General features: G+C 38.7%; 2 protein-coding genes across 3 annotated transcripts in view; one reads left to right on the top strand and one right to left on the bottom strand.

Annotated features, from left to right (window-relative positions):
• LOC124166053 (coiled-coil domain-containing protein 174) overlaps positions 1-17100 on the top strand; it is a 543217-nt gene that overhangs the window by 25231 nt on the left and 500886 nt on the right. The gene's annotated exons all lie outside the window — the stretch shown is intronic.
• LOC124166052 (organic cation transporter protein-like) overlaps positions 1-17100 on the bottom strand; it is a 33594-nt gene that overhangs the window by 5132 nt on the left and 11362 nt on the right. For both annotated transcript variants that reach the window (XM_046543648.1, XM_046543647.1), the window contains exons 2-11: positions 15302-15529; positions 13277-13471; positions 13029-13132; positions 12527-12681; positions 10772-10949; positions 10496-10654; positions 8102-8277; positions 6974-7108; positions 3744-3967; positions 2038-2207 (exon numbers count right to left, since the gene is read on the bottom strand). In XM_046543648.1, the coding sequence (XP_046399604.1) occupies positions 2038-2207; positions 3744-3967; positions 6974-7108; positions 8102-8277; positions 10496-10654; positions 10772-10949; positions 12527-12681; positions 13029-13132; positions 13277-13471; positions 15302-15526 (1721 nt within the window). In that variant the 5' untranslated portion in view covers positions 15527-15529. The remainder of the gene's footprint in view (positions 1-2037; positions 2208-3743; positions 3968-6973; positions 7109-8101; positions 8278-10495; positions 10655-10771; positions 10950-12526; positions 12682-13028; positions 13133-13276; positions 13472-15301; positions 15530-17100) is intronic.

Below are 17100 nucleotides of genomic sequence, written 5' to 3'. Positions count from 1 at the left end.
CTCTCCCCCCTTCTCACCCTGGTTGATCTCTTTAAACGCGATTTAAACCCCGCTGTCTCGGATAAGACGAATATTTCGCCCGCAAATCCAAACAGGCTAATTTTTTTCCCGTGGATTGACTCTAGTCTGTATACCATACGGACCCGCCAGCTACCTGAGTCGGTCCTCTCCTCCTTGGCGCTCGTGGTTCACGAAGTCTCCAAAACACGGCCCGCGGAGGGCTTTCATCCGGCCCGCGCACTCGTTTCAAGTAGCGCGCGATTCTCGCTCGTTTAACTCTGTGAGACACGGCTGGGAGCATTGCAGTGCTGTACTGCGCGTCAAAGTCGCCTTCAGCTGTTCGTAAATAAGAAATACGCCACAGGATTCTTCAGTAGACGTTGGTATCGAATACTTCAGTCATCGGCAAATTTGCTATCCGGGGCGATTCGGAACTTGGAATGTGGCCCTCGCGGCCTAGTAAATTGGAGACCCCTGGTATAGACTATTGAGGCCTTCTCTTTAATATTATTGACGGCTTTGTCGATCTAATCAATATAATTACGAGGATCATTGTATATCCTCGTTTCACTCGATCCCTATCCATGCTTCTTAACCGTTGAGCCTAGATTTTATCTCAGCTCCTTGGTTTTTATACAAACGGAGAACTCTTCGGTCATTGTAGAGCCAAATTTCTTCTTACAATTAGAATTCTCAGCAGTGAATTCCAAATCACGCTACCAAAGGCCTTAGCAAATATGGAGATGTTAACCTTTAGAAAATTTGGCTCGATCGAGTGCCATCATGTCTTCAATGAAATAATAATTCGAGTGGCTGCGATTCCTCGGGTTAATAATGTGGTAGTTTCTCCTCGCCTTCCGCATCGCAGTTAAACAGCCAATAACGTAAATCGTGGTGGTAAATGGCGCCTGTAGTGATATGAGTGACACCCGTTGAGACCACTGTGGTCTTCAACTTCAAAAATTGCAGAACAGCTGCTACCCTCTACCCCTGATGATGGGAGGCATTATATGTAGTTGGCTGCGGCCCCTCATCTCCAAGTCGCGGCATCTTCACAGTGTTTATGTATCATTTTGATGGCTTATCAGGGAGAGGCCCATACCCCTCGGAGTGTCGTCCCTTTTTGTATACGACGGGTAAACTTCTTTATCTCGCAGTCAACCTCTGTATCTAGAGGTAACCACCAACCGCGACCCGGTGGACACACTCGATAGCTTTAAGCTTAGCCGCAAGTTAAAAATGTAATACAAATATAATAATGTACTGAAAATCGCATGAAAATCCTTCATAATCTGTGGCTATATCGTAAAGCTGAAATAAAATTATTACCAATTCCACAAAAATCAACTAAGTACCTAAAAGTGTGGCCTCCTATTATTTTTTTATTGCATAAATCGAAAGATTATATAATACTCCTGGACTACGTATTTCACGCTTTCAGATTTTTAAATGGCGATATCTATTTTTCGCGATTAAATGAAGAGTGAAAATTATCAAGCGCGCGAAAACGCGACGGCTAAGTATGAATGTTGGGAAAACCGCGTGTGACGTCATTCTGGTTCCAGCTGTCGCCGTGTGAGGTGACCTTGGGGCGAGGCTTTGAGCGCTGATACGATGCAGGTTGCTAGCAGGTAGCGCTTAGCTTAAATAAGGATTATTATTGCCCTATCAAACGGAGGAAACTTTCCGAACTTAGGTAATTTTAATGGGTGATTATTAAGAGACATTTCCCTGAGCTCTGTGCCTCATGCATGCATTGGTAGTATCAGACGATGCAAAACTCCTATCTACTCGTATAGAAACTAGGTCCCTGTGACGTCACGTGGAGTGGCATCGCATGGACGCCAATCTGGCCTTTTTCAAATGAGGTTAAAATTGACCATTGCCATTCGTATAAACCGGTATTTCTAAAGCCAAATAATTTTTATATAATGAATACACTAATGGTGGGTAACGAATCACAATCAATGCCTTTCGTTCTCTTTGATGAAAGAAACTACCCTATTTATGATTCAAATGATAAAAATTGCAACTTACACCGTCCAAACGCTATTTTTTCCATTCGTAGGCCAAAATTTCGCCATGCTCCAATTTTTAGAGTAGAAATGAGGACTTTCCTTCGGTGTAGACAGCAGGAATGCACTTATTCCTCCAATGATGGAGAGGCTGCCAAATGCTGTCAAAGGCATCGGAGCACCATAAGAGGCCTTAAAAAAGAATTATTAGTATTTAATTAGTTTCTTATGCAGACAAAGAGTAAACATTAATTTTAAACTTATTCTTTCCAGGAATAAGAATTTAATTTTTGTAAAGTCAACAACCATAAACTATGTACCACAGCTGTAAGATGAATGTAGTGAGAGATCCTATTGTCGCCATTCCCTTTGCGTTATCGAATTATGCGCCGCTAAATTCATGCGGAGAGTTTACGTAGCGAAAGAAGTCCACAAAAACACCAGTGAATAGGTAAATAGACAGATACGTACACCGATTCTCAAAATTAATGTATAAGAGGAACTAAAATATTCCTCGGCGCAATAACAGTCGGCAGCACTCCGAGGAAGTTATTTCAGGGGATGATAATGCATTTATTTACTATCTCACAATATCTACAAGCGTTATACAACTATTTCTTAACTTTCGAAACTGAGTTTAATGGGTAAGTGATATATTTACTTGAGGATTCACTAAATGACAATAAAATGAAAATTTATGGCAATTATATTTTTACCCCTGCTTTGTAGCACTAATCTTAACTTAGCGTTTCAACTCGGATGTTGGTGTTATGAGTTTGACTATCGCTTGAAAAAGATTTAACTTCGTAATCTGTATACTAGGAAGTAAAGAAATTTTTCTCGGGTCGGTAACCGATTTTATGGCTCCCTATTCAACGTTTTGGCAGCTCACTCTGCTAGTGTCTTCAGAGGTTAAGAGTGACTGTTCTTCTCTCTCTCCATCCCTGAAGACGGTAGTGGAGTAAGTTGTCGAAACTCGAAACGCCGAAGATGGAGCCATTCACACTGTTGACAACCCTATAGGAATTTCTGCATATTATTCGCCGAAAACAAAAACAAATACATCGCATGCAAGTAAATGCACAGGGTGTTGATTAAGTACGAGGAATTGTTTTCTATTTCAGATACCACTTAAAAAATATAAATTTTATATAATTTTATTCCAAACATTTAACATATAGCTATAAAATAATGTTAAACCCTATTTTATGCCCTGGATGTGTTAGGTTATTAACATTTTTCAACGACATCATTTGTGGCGTAGCCAGGGGGAGTCCGAGGGGTCCGAACCCCCCGAAATATAAAAACACAATTATTGTCCTTCATACAAGAAAACAAAATATTGAAAAATCAGGAATTTACAAAATGTTTCTTTAACAAATTAAGTTTTTTCGATTACGAAAAGTGTTAAAATTAGTTTAAAACCCATTACTTTGTGCCCGGTTTTTCAAAAATTTTCCCCCCTAGTTTTGGAATGAACCCCGAACGAAATCCCTGGCCACGCCACTTCATTCCATTTCACATAGCAATAAAATGACTTTTGTTGCCCAAATTAGTATCATAATGTAGTTGGTTATTGCATCGAAAATCGTGGACAAAATGCTAGCCTACATAGGGAGGTAGATGCATAACAGTTTTTGCGCAAAATTTTTATACTTTTTAGTCTTAAATTAGAGTATAGAGGTACCGTTGGGGTATAAGAAAATCCTGAGTATTTAATATACAAACCAGTACTCCCACAAATGGCGCACCGCACAGAAAAACTCTGGCCAGTGTAACTGTCGATACGGAAGCCATCTTTTGCTGATCCGCCGGGACTACTTCTGCTGCTGACACTTGAAGCAGCGTTAGAGAGCAGGCAATGGCGATTCTGTCGACCATTGCCAATATCAGCAGTGCCGATTGGTGCCACCAGTAACGGTCACTTAGGTGCAACTTTCCTTCTACTGACTCTACAATGGAAATAACAACATTGTTTGAGTGCATACTGAAATCAACAATTTTTATAGAGCAAACTAATATTAAATTATTCGGGATGGACGGATCCAGGATTTTTTTCGGATCCGGATTCGGATCGGATCCTTGATTTTCGGAGCCGGATCTTTCGTATCGGATATTTTCGGATCCAAATGCATTTTCAAATTCCTACAATTAAACGAAATAATTATTCAAGTTTACTCTGGGTACGTACAATCGAAGAAATGCTTTTTAGATTTCCATAAACAATTTATTATTTTTATAGGCTTTCAAGTCGTTTTTTTTAACATCTGTACATACTCAGGACCTAAACTGTTACGCTTGGGTTTGGAAATGAAAATAGGAAAAATCTTCGGATAAACCACTGACCAGTGGCGTAGGGCAAGAATCGGTATGCGAAGGCACATTCGAAGAGAGAATCGGAACTCTTTCCACCCTTGTGGGGTGTTGCATTCACTGAAGCTATTATTTAAAATTTCGGATCCGGATCCGATGTCTTTCGCGACTTTGGGTCCGATGTATCCGATGAAGGGCAATATCCGAGGATATTTGGATCCGAGGTATCTGATCCGACCATCCCTATAAATTATAGAGTAATACGTGAAAATATGAGTCAGAGTCATGAATCTGATGAGCATGGAGTGCATTTAAATGGGTCGAAATCATTCATTCGTTGGACATAGCAGGTTCTGAAATCGTTATAAGATGGTCCATTTTTTGCAACTTTCATAATTCAAATTATGATCCAACGTCCTATATTTACTGCCACCGATTTTTTCGTCGTATATTAATTACAATTGTGATTTATTTCAACAATATTCGTATTCATAGTTTTAATAAAACGCATAACTATTGCTAAATGGTGTATATAACATTTCCATACGGCCATTGTCACAATCACGTGCAGAAAAATCGTTCGAATGAACTCAGAAATTTCGCTATTCTGAAATTCGGTGTCCATGCTTACAACTCAATTTCCGTGCGCAAAGAAATAATTTATTTCTGGACTAAGCAAATTTGGAACCAAAATGGATGTAACAGCCTAGTATTAGTGCATACTGAAATGAAAAACTTTCATAGGGCGAACTGATATTAAACTATTGTCTTAATCTGCGCATATGATACTTTCAGTGTCATGGAGTATATTCGGAACAAATTTTAAGGTACAAAGGCATTGCAAACTAATAAGTAAGGTGCTTTAGGACAAATGCTGGACAAAGTAAATTTGGACCCAAAGTGGATGTAACAGCCTAGTATTAGTGCATACTGAAGTGAACAACTTTAATGGGGCGAACTGTTATTAAACTATTGTCTTAATCTGCACATATGATACTTTGAGGGACCTGGAGTATACTCGGAACAAATTTTAAGGTACAGACATTGCAAACAAATAAGTAAGCTGCTTTAGCAAAGTTTTAGACTTTTTCTGATCATGTGTTGGCAAAGTGAAAATGATACGATATTTATCTGGTAAGTTCCTTTCGGGAAATGCTGCGTTGGCACTATCTCCTATATAAGATTGGGATGAGATTCGTCTTACGAATCCTATATAAGATCGGGACGAGATGATTTCCTTCTCATTCCCTTGAAAAGTTGTGGGAGTGAAAGGTCGATCAGAAAATGTTATCACCGCAGCATTTCACGAAAGGAAGTTACCAGATGAATTAAAGAAGCTGCGAAAGCCTTCAGACAAAAATGGTATGATATCATTACACTTATAATATTTTAGCCGGATCATTGAAAAAATCAGCGAATAAGTTTCCATTGGGAGTACTTAGCGTGAGAGCCCATACGTCAAGGGCGCTGTATATAGAAACGATTAGCGTGGAAGCTGATTAATTTTTTTTTCGGTAGATTAGCTTGGAGCTCGGTCCATTTTGAATGGAGGGGTAAAATTAGCGTGGCATTTTGAAACGCGTATCGTCGTTGTCAGTGGCGTAACTAGGAATATGTTTTGGGGGGTGGGATGATCGCTACATCAACGGTCTAGGAATTTTAAAAAAATGACATGCCTGGATATATATATTTTACATCAAATCAAATTATCAAATTATCAAATTTTTAATCAAATTTCGGAACTTGACAATATTTTAAAATATTTTTTTTTCTCTGAGGCTTTGGGGGGGATCTATCCCCTCATCCCTTCCATAGTTACGCCACTGGTCGTTGTCATTTTATCGTGCGACTATCATCAGTTTTTTTTATAATCACTAGTCTTGTATTATGGAAGAATATATTTGGGGATCAAATAACTAAACAATAAATAAATGGATATTATATTTGAAATTGAGAAATAAACTCTGTAAAAGACATTAATGCGGCCTTCATTTAACTCGACTCCATGTCATTCTTTGTGCTGTGTTATGCATCAGGATGATAGATGGCCACCAACACGTGTTGATTTGATCTATTAAAGCCACAGAACTGTGGACGCATTTTTTTTTCAAAGAGCTCAATTCAATTTTATTGCTTTCTTTTAATAAATCGGGCATTACGATTTCCGCCGAAGCAGTGAGCCCACATGGTGTCATGCTGACGCCTTTGCTATTTGCGTCTTAATTTTACTGCCGACAAACATTTGGAACCAAATGAATGTTATATACACCAAAGATAAAATTTACCATGAAAAATTATTTGGCTTAGCCGGAATTAGAACTCGGACCTTCTGATTGCCGGTCTGATTAGCTTCCAGTTACACCACCAACATATTTCAATGCTAGCATCGGGCTGGATTTATCAAACAAAGTGTTGATCTCAAAAGTTCACACAGGAGGCGTAGGTTGTGCTTACGAAGCCATTATCGGAGAAATAAATATAAGGCCGAATGATTTTTTCCTGTTGAGTTCCATCTTTGGTGTATATAACTTTGCATTCGTGAGTGCGGCTCCGTACAAAGCCACTTGTTTCATACACATCTTTGTGAAATTAATGCAATTAAAGGACAATTAAATTGAAGTAACATTCCGTTTTTGTAAACTCACCTAAATGCAGGAGCCATGTGGACATACAGCATATTCCTCCAGTCAGCATTATCGCACCCAAATATTTCCACTTGTTTACTTTGGCAAAAAGAATTAAAAGGGTACCAATTATTACTCCCGCTATTTCAGCCCAGCCTGAAAAAATGTCAATCGAAGTAAGTTCATCAGTTTTCCTTGGAATAAAAATTTCCTCGTAAGTTAGGCTAATCCAAAACTTAAATGTACATATTTATAACGAAAAGGAGTTGTAATTGTATAAAGTAATTCTTTCCCACTGAATTATTTCCGTGTTGTCTTCTCGGTATTTACAGTGGTTTCATTAGTTGCATTTCACAAAAATTTCAACGGACGGAAAGTTTCCTCAAGGTGAATGAAAAAGTTCGACTGAACAAAAACCGTTGAAATGGCGAAAAATCTGAAACGCTGAAAACGTGTCATGCCAACTTTTTTTGTTCGGTCAAACTTGTTTATTCACCCTGATAAGGGTGGACGAGTCTTCCGTAGAAACGTTCGTGATATCCAACGAACTAACCGGTGGAAATTCCGAGAAGGCTTCGCGCAGAGTGGTAATTGTTAATTTCACAGGGCTCTCAATAAATAAATTATTCCCGTACCTTGTTTTCTTCCGATCTATTTAAGTTCTTCAGAATTTTAATTGCATAATGACTTTGAATCTAGTTGAAAATGTACACTCTATTTATCGTTTTAACGGTTTTATTTTATTGTCTAAAAATAAGGAACTGAGCAATCCTTTTGGCCCCGTGTTACAGAAGATGTGATTGATTTTTCTGCGCTTTTTAGGAGCAATAACCCACTATCAATGAAATCAACTTGTGACGTGAGATTTTGTTGAACATAATTATGTAAAATTAAGTACTTATGCAAAGTTTATATTATATGGCCTATATTATACTAAATCATTTTAACCCGCTAACAATTCAGACTGACAATGAGTAGTAGTATGATACTCTGAAGTATAGCAGACTAGGTAAATAACTTCAGCTTAGTCCTAATTTCAAATAATCAAAATCAAACGTATTACGCCATGCATACGTCCTTTTCCTAATTCTATATACTTCCCTCCATAGTTGTGTATTGTTGCGATAAAATGTTTATTCTGAAACTCACCAGCTATTACAATGTTGAGGAAAAGGTTGCTCCCAAGATTTTTTACATTGAGCAAAGCACCATAGTATGTCACAATTGTTGTGATCCATAGTAAATGCAATGCCACCATTTTGAAAAAGGCGGGACCTTCAAATAATCCAAACCAGATGAGCCACGTAGATCTTTTTCCAGGTTTCCTTATCAAAATATGGGAAAAGGGAAAAGATATAAGATACGATATGGAGATAAAAACTCCTTAAGTGCATCGGTTTTCATAATAATTACTGTGCGTGAATTCAATGCCTGTCCCAATCCTAATTGGGAAGACTGACACTTCATTTAATGAAAATATATTTTGATACAGGTCTTTGTCGATAAACTTCCGTTATTAATGGGGAAATTTCGTCGCATAGGTTTACTGGGTGGTCCCAGAGTTCATGCCTACGCGAAAAGGTTTAAATCCGATCCGATTGAGGCGGAATGCTGTACATCATTAACTGTCACTGATGCATCTACAAAAGCTGAACTTCGAACATCAGGTTAAGTTAATTAACAGACGAAATAAAATGGGTTTGTGGAGTAGAAGCGCTCGCTGCATTATTTTATCGTGTCCTTCGACACGTCTCCTGATTGAAAGAAAAAAAAACATCTCACGTTAAACCAAAGGAATTAAAACATGTTGGGGTGAAAAGGCGTTAACTATAACATATCCCAGGATCCTATCAAAAGCAAAATTGGTATTCATGTAAACAATATTTTCAAAATATCGTTAAAATATATTATCATTATCAGTTAAATTAGACATTGCAATATTTTGCATATAGTTTCGCTCGACGCGTTTCATTGCTGTAATAAAAACGCGTAAATTCAGTGGAAATGTTGCAATGTATTATTTAATTAATAGATATCAATTTCTTCATCCGCACACATGCCACATGTAATGCAAGATATAATAGATAACAGCAGAAAAATATCTCGCCTAAATTAGCGCAAATTGTAGTTACTTGTCTCCAAATTCATTTCTCTCTCAGTGGTTCCATGCGAAGGTTTGTTTGCATAATGAGGGTATAACTCACCCCAAACTAAGCAAAAGGCCTGTGGATTTCACACATTCAGAGTATGGAGGGCTTTATTACTCTGGCTCTACTCGTATTCCCAGCATCATTATTGCTGGGGGGTGTCCGAGGGTTTCATCCGAAATCCTCAGACGCAAGCATGAAGGCCAAGACTGCTGAACGAATGAATCCACATCTGGGGGGTTATTCTGAGCTTCCGCTCTTAAGGCTAAAACTCGGGATACGTCGCAGATTTAACCAAATATGTGCAATGTTTGGAGTTTCAATAAGTGACCGTTCACGGGAAGCGATGAACATTGAAGGGATAATGAACTTGAAAAGTCATCATGCGCGAAGACAAAGCATTCAAATTTTTAAACATCTTAAAAATTTTTTCCATTCGTCAAAAATATTTTCTTTCCTCAAAGTTTCGCCTTGGATCCCTCAAATCCCAATCAACGTTCAACGGCCTTGACTGAAAAACCTGGGCGATGCCGGATCACAAATCGTGCAAAGCCCATATTTTCGCTACAATATAAACGATTGCCCAAACCTTAGAGGTCCTTGAACGTGATCCTTCGGTATCATTTGATGCTTCTTCTTCCTAATCATACGCAAATCAGATGGACACGGTCTTTCCGTGAGGTAAGGTTATATGAATTGTGGATCGAAATTTAAAGGCTGAGACAAGTCACAGGACATTGTGGTTCAAAGGATTTTTTTTGTATTTACCGCATTGGCTAATACCTTAAGTATTAATTTCTTTTTTATTAGATATAAGAATTCAAAATTGTCAATATATGCGTATACAACACTAGTATCAATTTTTTTAGTTCACTTGAATGAAATATGACGCGCGGAAAATAATAGTACATCACGCACGAGGCCTTTTACTGATGTCTAGGCATGCTAATTATCTTACAATTATTTACCTGATTGAAATAAATAATGTAGTTCAAAATTTTAAGTCAAGTCACTTCAATCATTCCTCGCAAAACGTTGTTTACTGCCAACTCCGGTAAGTGGACGAGTTTCTTATGTTTTCATAACGTTTTGTTTATGTTAATGGTCCACTGTACTACATTTTGGAGATGAATTGAATTGCCGAATAAATAATATAGGGTGCCATTTGAAAAAGACATACCGCTGTTCATATCTTAGTAAATAACAAAGCTGCAAGGAAGGCAATCATGCTGATTAATGTCCCCTTGACAGCTAATGAACATTTGCTTGACACATTTTTGATTTTGCATCTGGACAAAAAGTTATTTAAGGTGGTCAAGATAAATGGGACACTCTGTATAAGAATTCGTAAACCAACCAGCCCTATTGAAAAAATAAGAGCGATGACGTCACTCACTTTGATTCTGGAGGAACCGTCTCTTCACTTGGCTTCTGAGGTTCACAAGGTATTTCAGGTATTGTCTGGCGATTAACTTGAGCAATTCTCTTCAAAATCATCTCAGCTTCTTCTGGTCTTCCACTTACCATCAGCCATCGCGGGGATTCGGGTAAGAATCTGAGAAATTTGCAAGCAAAAAAAATATATTTACGGAAAAAAACAGCAAATGAATTTCCTCGAATATTTCCATAAACATGAACACATAAATGGATGAAAAATGTGGGAGATACTCACAAATAAGCGAATATAAGCAACACCGTGGTGGGCACTGAAATTGAGATTTGCAGTAAACGCCACGATGTTGTTCCGAAGAGGAGTGATAGCCCCGGAAGGCTCATCACTCCAAATGACCAGAAAAACTCGTAAGATGCGCAGGCAATGATTCTGCTTTTCCCCCATGTGATGTCTCTGCCTGTTTTCTCCGTGTAAAATAAATAATTCATAGAAATTAGAAGTAATGCTACACTATAATGTAGGGATGGTCGGATCGGATACTTCGGATCCAAATATCCGCGGATATTGCCCTTCATCGGATACATCGGATCCAAAGTCGCGGAAGGCATCGGATCTGGATCCGAAATTTTAAATAATAGCATCAGTGAATGTAACGCCCCCTAAGGGTGGAAAGAGTTCCGATTCTATCTTCGAATGTGCCGTCGCATGCGATTCTTGTCCTACTCATGAACCGTTTTGTTTGAAAGCTCTCGCAGAGGTTACGTAGGAGAATTTCAGCCGTGGAAAATAAAAAAGGCAAAATACGACTGGCGCATAGTGTGAATCTTCCCAAGATGTTGAACAATCATCGGTGGAATCTCAGCGACAGGAATTTGAAAATGTATTTGGATCCGAAAACATCCGATCCGAAAGATCCGGCTCCAAAAATCTAGGATCCGATTTGAATCCGGATCCGAAAAAAAATCCTGGATTCGTCCATCCCTACGATAATGCTGTTACCTAATTATTTCAAATTTATTAATGTGAAGTTTTACCTGTAAATATAATGTCGTACACAAATGGGTATAGTTGTGTTATCTATTACTAATTATGCTGTGATAAAACTGTTGCATATAAGTAACTGTGCCATATTTTTTTACAAGTAATGAAGCATGCGTTTGGATTCTTTTTTTAAATCAACATAAGGCACCTGCATAAACAAGTTTAGTCAGAATCATATATTGACATACACGATAGTAAGAGTGCGGAAATCCGATGGATTGGAGAATGTCGCGCACTAGCTATTCTTCATCTAACTCTTATGGTAACAATTGCTGTGTTTACACTAATAAATACATCATACAAGGTAGGTAATGTTTCTGTGGAAATACGTGTCGTGAATGTTTTCGCGCTGAAGGAGCAGGCAGAAACTAAGAAAAAATCAACTCCAAAGAAAATTAGTGGACTGTATCGTAAAAGCGATTTAAATGTGCAAGTTGACTCGACAATATCCGTGGACTCGGCAAAGGTTTGTGAGCGTTTATAGCCAGTGGCGCAGCGAGGGGGGGGAGGGTTTGGGGGATAAACCCCCCCACCCAGAGCTCGAGACATTTTTAAGTTTAATCCATTTTACTTAATTGAATTGATATTACCAATAGAATAGTGTAAATATTAATAAAATATCCCTCAGAAAGTCGTAAAACTCACCATTTAGAACCATTTATCTTAAAATTCCGCAATTTATTAATCTCGCGCTTATCCTGGTGGGTGTTCTATACTCCCACACACCCCGTATTAGTTGCACCTAAATCCCCCCAGCCTAAATTCCTGGCTGCGCCCCCGTCTTTAGCCATCTGCCCTAGTCACCACCCCTGTTGACCAACAGGAAAAAAACAAACCAAAATTTCGCTCCATCCAATGCAAGGCGAAGGAGCGTAAAAAAAACTGGCGCCAACACTGAGTGGAAATCATCTAAATCAACCTTATGGTTCTTCATGAAAATATGACTGAAGTATATCTCTCAAAGAATTTCTATTTACTTCATTTTCTACTCACATATCGTGTATCCAGCCGTAAACATGAACGCGCATCCAAATGCCGCCGCGAATCTCATCGTGATATTCAATTCAAATAGAGGCACGAACGCATTCGCGGTGCCGATGACTATTTGAACAGCCGCTCCAAACAACAGCACACAACGAGGCCCAACCCTGGTAATTGAAATAGCCAAAAAGGATGTTAATTATTTGATTAGTAATTTATGTCCAAGAAAATGAAAAGAAGAAGTACTTGATAATGACCTCGATGGTTCGAAACATGTCGTACGGACAAAATAAATCTGTGGAAATCAACGAAGTCTCCTTTTCATTTTAGAGTATTAACTTCCACATAGTTGAGCCTAATACAATTGAACGAATTTATGTTCTATATTTTAACCAAGCTTTGCTTTCGCTATTAATTTTTTAAATTCAGTATTTTTACATACTCATTGTCTTTGTTGAGAAACTCTTTTAAATGTAACTTTTAACTTCATTATAAATATTTATTTTGGTCTCACCTGGGCAGTGTGACGGTGGCAACAAAACCACCCGTCAATATCCCGACGAGATAAAGGAATTGCGACACATTCACCAGTATTCTCCTGTTGCATACGAGATGCCACTGAAACAATTAAAATTTTCTGAATGATTTTGACAAAATTGAATTTATTCTTTAACAAAAAAGTAAAAAAAACTCAATTTCCATGCTTAAGTCCTCAACTCCATACACATTTCAATGAGATTCAGTGAAGGGAAAATAACCCACCTCTGTCACTACAGTCTCTTGAAAAACTGAATTGTTATCAAAGCGGAATTCTCTGCATGGTCGAAGTTTCGTGGAGTAGCTGATGTTCCTCGCGTAATCTGCCACGTTGAACTCTTGATAATGTCCATTGCCCACCGTTCCATCGAATCCAACGTCATATATCTCACAGGGGTTATAATACTTGATACCGTTTCTCTGAAATGTCAATAATTCGGGCATTACCTTTGGGACCAACCAGCCTGAATGATACAGAGAGAATGAGGGCTCAAGGGGAGCCGTTCAGGGATACAACACACCGGGGCAGGGAACCAAGCCATTGGCTTATACGCCCGATCACCCGGGGAGGGGCTGGAGAGGAAGGAGAAAGGAAAGAGGCGCCGCCGCGATGGAAGCCCAACGACGCCCCTGGGATAGGATAGGAGCGGAAGGAACGAGAGAAGGAAAAACACCTCAACGCTATAGAAGCGAAGAGGGCCCAACTAAATAGCGAAACCAGGCAAAGTCATTACTATTCTAGCGATTTTTGGAGGATTAGTCGATGAGGAAGAATAATCCATCGATCAAATCGCTAGATGAACCGCTGATGAATCGCTGAATGGTACAATCAATTTTTTATAGCTGATAGCTTTTCAAGGAGCGTGAAAGTCAGTGCTCGAGCTATAATTTTCTGAATCATATATTATTTTTGTCCGTTAATTTTCCCATGATTGGAGCTACCTGAGCTATTCAGTAGCAAAATATATTCATTCACAAGAAAAGAGACTCGAAGTATTGGTATAAAAAGCGATTGGGGGAACCGCAGTCCAAAGCCATTCCTGAAAACTCTTCATGGCAATCTATTTTTCGACGGATCATATTAGCTGTCTCTGAATCCACCCTCAGAATGGATGGAAAAACTGATCGCGTGATTCATAAACGGCGTAGAATGGAACAAACCCTTGAAATCCTGAAAATTTTTATTGGAAGAAATTGCTTGGCACCTAATAAAACGTTTGCTTTCCAATAGAAAATTTTCATTCCTTAAACGATTTAGACTCATGAAGTATGCTAAGAGGATTAGGTCAGTTCTCATCAAAGAGGGAAAAGATTGTTGCCACCGCTGACATTATTTAGAGCAGGGATCTCCGAAGTATGGCCCGCTCACTCGTTTCAAGTAGCGCGCGATTATCGCTCTTTTAACTATGTGAGACGCCTCTAGGAGCATTGCGGCGCTGTACTACACGTCAAAGTCGCCTTCAACTGTTCGAAAATAAGAAATCTAAGAAATGCGCCACCGGATACATCAGTAGACGTTGGTATCGAATGCTGCAGTCTGCAGTCATCGGCAAATTTGCTATCCGGCCCGCGGGGCGATTCGGAACTTGGAATGTGGCCCTCGTGGCCTAATAAATTGGAGACCCCTGATTTAGAGGAATTATTGAATTCGCTGTATATTTGAATCGAATATTGGCAGATTCGATTCTTTTCGATTTTGAAGCAATCGTATAATGCCTCGTTCAGATTACGACTGCTCCAGAAATCGTTGGAACTATCGTGCATTCCCACAACGGTGGTTAAAACCTGTGCTGTCCTCTAGGGCTGACATCTAAAGTGAACGAAAAATTGACGGTTAGCAAAGCTGTTGAGGTATGCAGGGTCAACATATTACTCTAATCAACGTGTATTTACGGAATAATTTTTCTTCCGCCTATATTGTTCCTTCCTAGGACAAACCCATGAAAAAAATAGAGCGAAGAGAGCTTAGAACTTTTCGTCTTTCTCTTGTGGCTTCCGTTTCCGGTCTCCCAGCGCCTAACCATCGTAAAGTGGCAATGTTCGAAACTACGTGAACTATTGTCAGGACATGCATTCACACGGCTAGTTCGGCCAACTATCGTTAGGACGATCGCTCGGACAATCGTAATGTGAACGAGGCATAACTCTACCTGTATTTACTAGCTAAATATTAAGAATTAGACCCGGTGTGCACCCCGATTATAAGTTCTTGATGCACATCCTGGGAGGAAATTGTGAGATTTTACGTACCTCTTCCTTGATTGGATGGCTTATGTTGATCCACACTTCTGTTGGCAAATGTGCAAGGGTTTTCGGTTGCTCGCACCAGAATTCCGCGTCCGGCGCCTTGAAGAGCACTCCCAACATGTGCCATGCGGACGGAATCTTTACAAGGGCCACCAAAAGGAACACTCCAGTTTGCCAGAGACCAAACTTAGTTGTCACAGCATTCAAACGCTCTTCTAAGCTCTCCATTCCCTGTCAATACAAATTAATTCAAAATCAAGCTTTGAGGGAATGTCAAAAACAAAATGACAATAACAATTGCTAATCTATTTCAATGAGAAGGCCTCATTACTTATCATTTAGAAAATTTTCCTCGTAGAGAATGATTGCCGTTGAACAGTGGCACTCTGTTACAACAATAGCTAGAGAAGGTATATTGTAGAACACACGCATTCAAGAAAAGAATAGATCAACGAATTCATCGACATGAGACAAGATGTAGAGAAAATTTTTAAAATGTAACAAAACGAAGGGTATTGAATGTGTCCAATTTTCTTCGCTTAATACTACAGCTGATTCCGGAGCGTATTATGTTATCTTCAGGTACTGCTGAGTACTCAGTGCCAGTGTTAATGTAAGTACTTGAAGGTGATATAATATGCCTCGAGAGTAGCACATGCTTTTAGGTCATTTAAGTGGGCGTATGGTATAAAATTTGTATTTTGTTATAACATGTATGACAATGTATAAAAATAAAAAAGGAAAATCGGTAATAAAATCTCAGTGAGATATTTAGAGGCACGATCAGTAACGGTTTTCGAAGAGGGATAATAGTAACCCATGGTGTGTGGAAATGATTCCATCAATGCAAATCAGTCAATAGTAGAGTTGAGGATGCTGTGGATCAGTTTATTGTCAGTTTTGAGAATTTTTAATAATTAATTATGAATGGTTTTGACATAACGATCTTAGTTTGCATATTGCGAAAATGAAACACACTGTATTTAATTTTTATTTTGAAGATTTTCGTCCTTGACTCTGAATATTAGGGGATGAGGTGTAAAAAAACGGGAAGCAATTCATAATTTTCGGAATCACTGCATTAAGCAGCAGTGCATGAGAGATTGGGAGAAGGGAAACTACGTGTCTAGGGAAGCTACTAAGTAATACCTTGGAAGAAAGACTCATAGAAGGAAATTGATATGGTGGGCGAAGGATGTGAAGAGAAAAGAATGGCACGATATCTCACGTGATAAGAGGATGAGGCTATGATCAATCAATGTGGTTTTATATTACTGATAATATTTATAATACAACCTATATCAATTCAGAAATTATTGTACTATGTTTAAGTGAAATGTTTCCGCTTACTGAAACCTGATTCGATAAATTTTATTTTGTTCGTCAGTTTTTTTCCTCCTCTTCATGTGAATAATAGTTTTGCAATAACTTATGGCATGCAAGAATATTCCAAGCCAGGCAAAAATGAATTCTGGACTTAACTTGGGGACTAACCAGCCTGGATGATACAATCAATTTTTTTATAGCTCATAGCTTTTCAAGGAGCGTGAAAATCAGTGCTCGAGCTATAATTTTCTGGATCACATAGTAATTTTTGCCATTCATTTTCCCATGAATGGAGCTGCCTGAGCTATTGAGTAGCAAAAAATATTCAATATATTAAAAAAATATTCACAAGAAAAGAGACTCGAAGTACTGGTAGAAAAAGCGATGGGGGAACCGATTTCCAAAGCATTCCTGAAAACTGTTCGAAGCATACTAGTTTTCGACGGATCATATCAGCTGTCACTGAATCCCCCCTC

This window comes from Ischnura elegans, chromosome 9, assembly GCF_921293095.1.
Source record: "Ischnura elegans chromosome 9, ioIscEleg1.1, whole genome shotgun sequence".
In the NCBI taxonomy this organism is placed as follows: Eukaryota; Metazoa; Arthropoda; class Insecta; order Odonata; family Coenagrionidae; genus Ischnura; species Ischnura elegans.
This window is presented reverse-complemented; position numbering and strand designations above follow the sequence as displayed.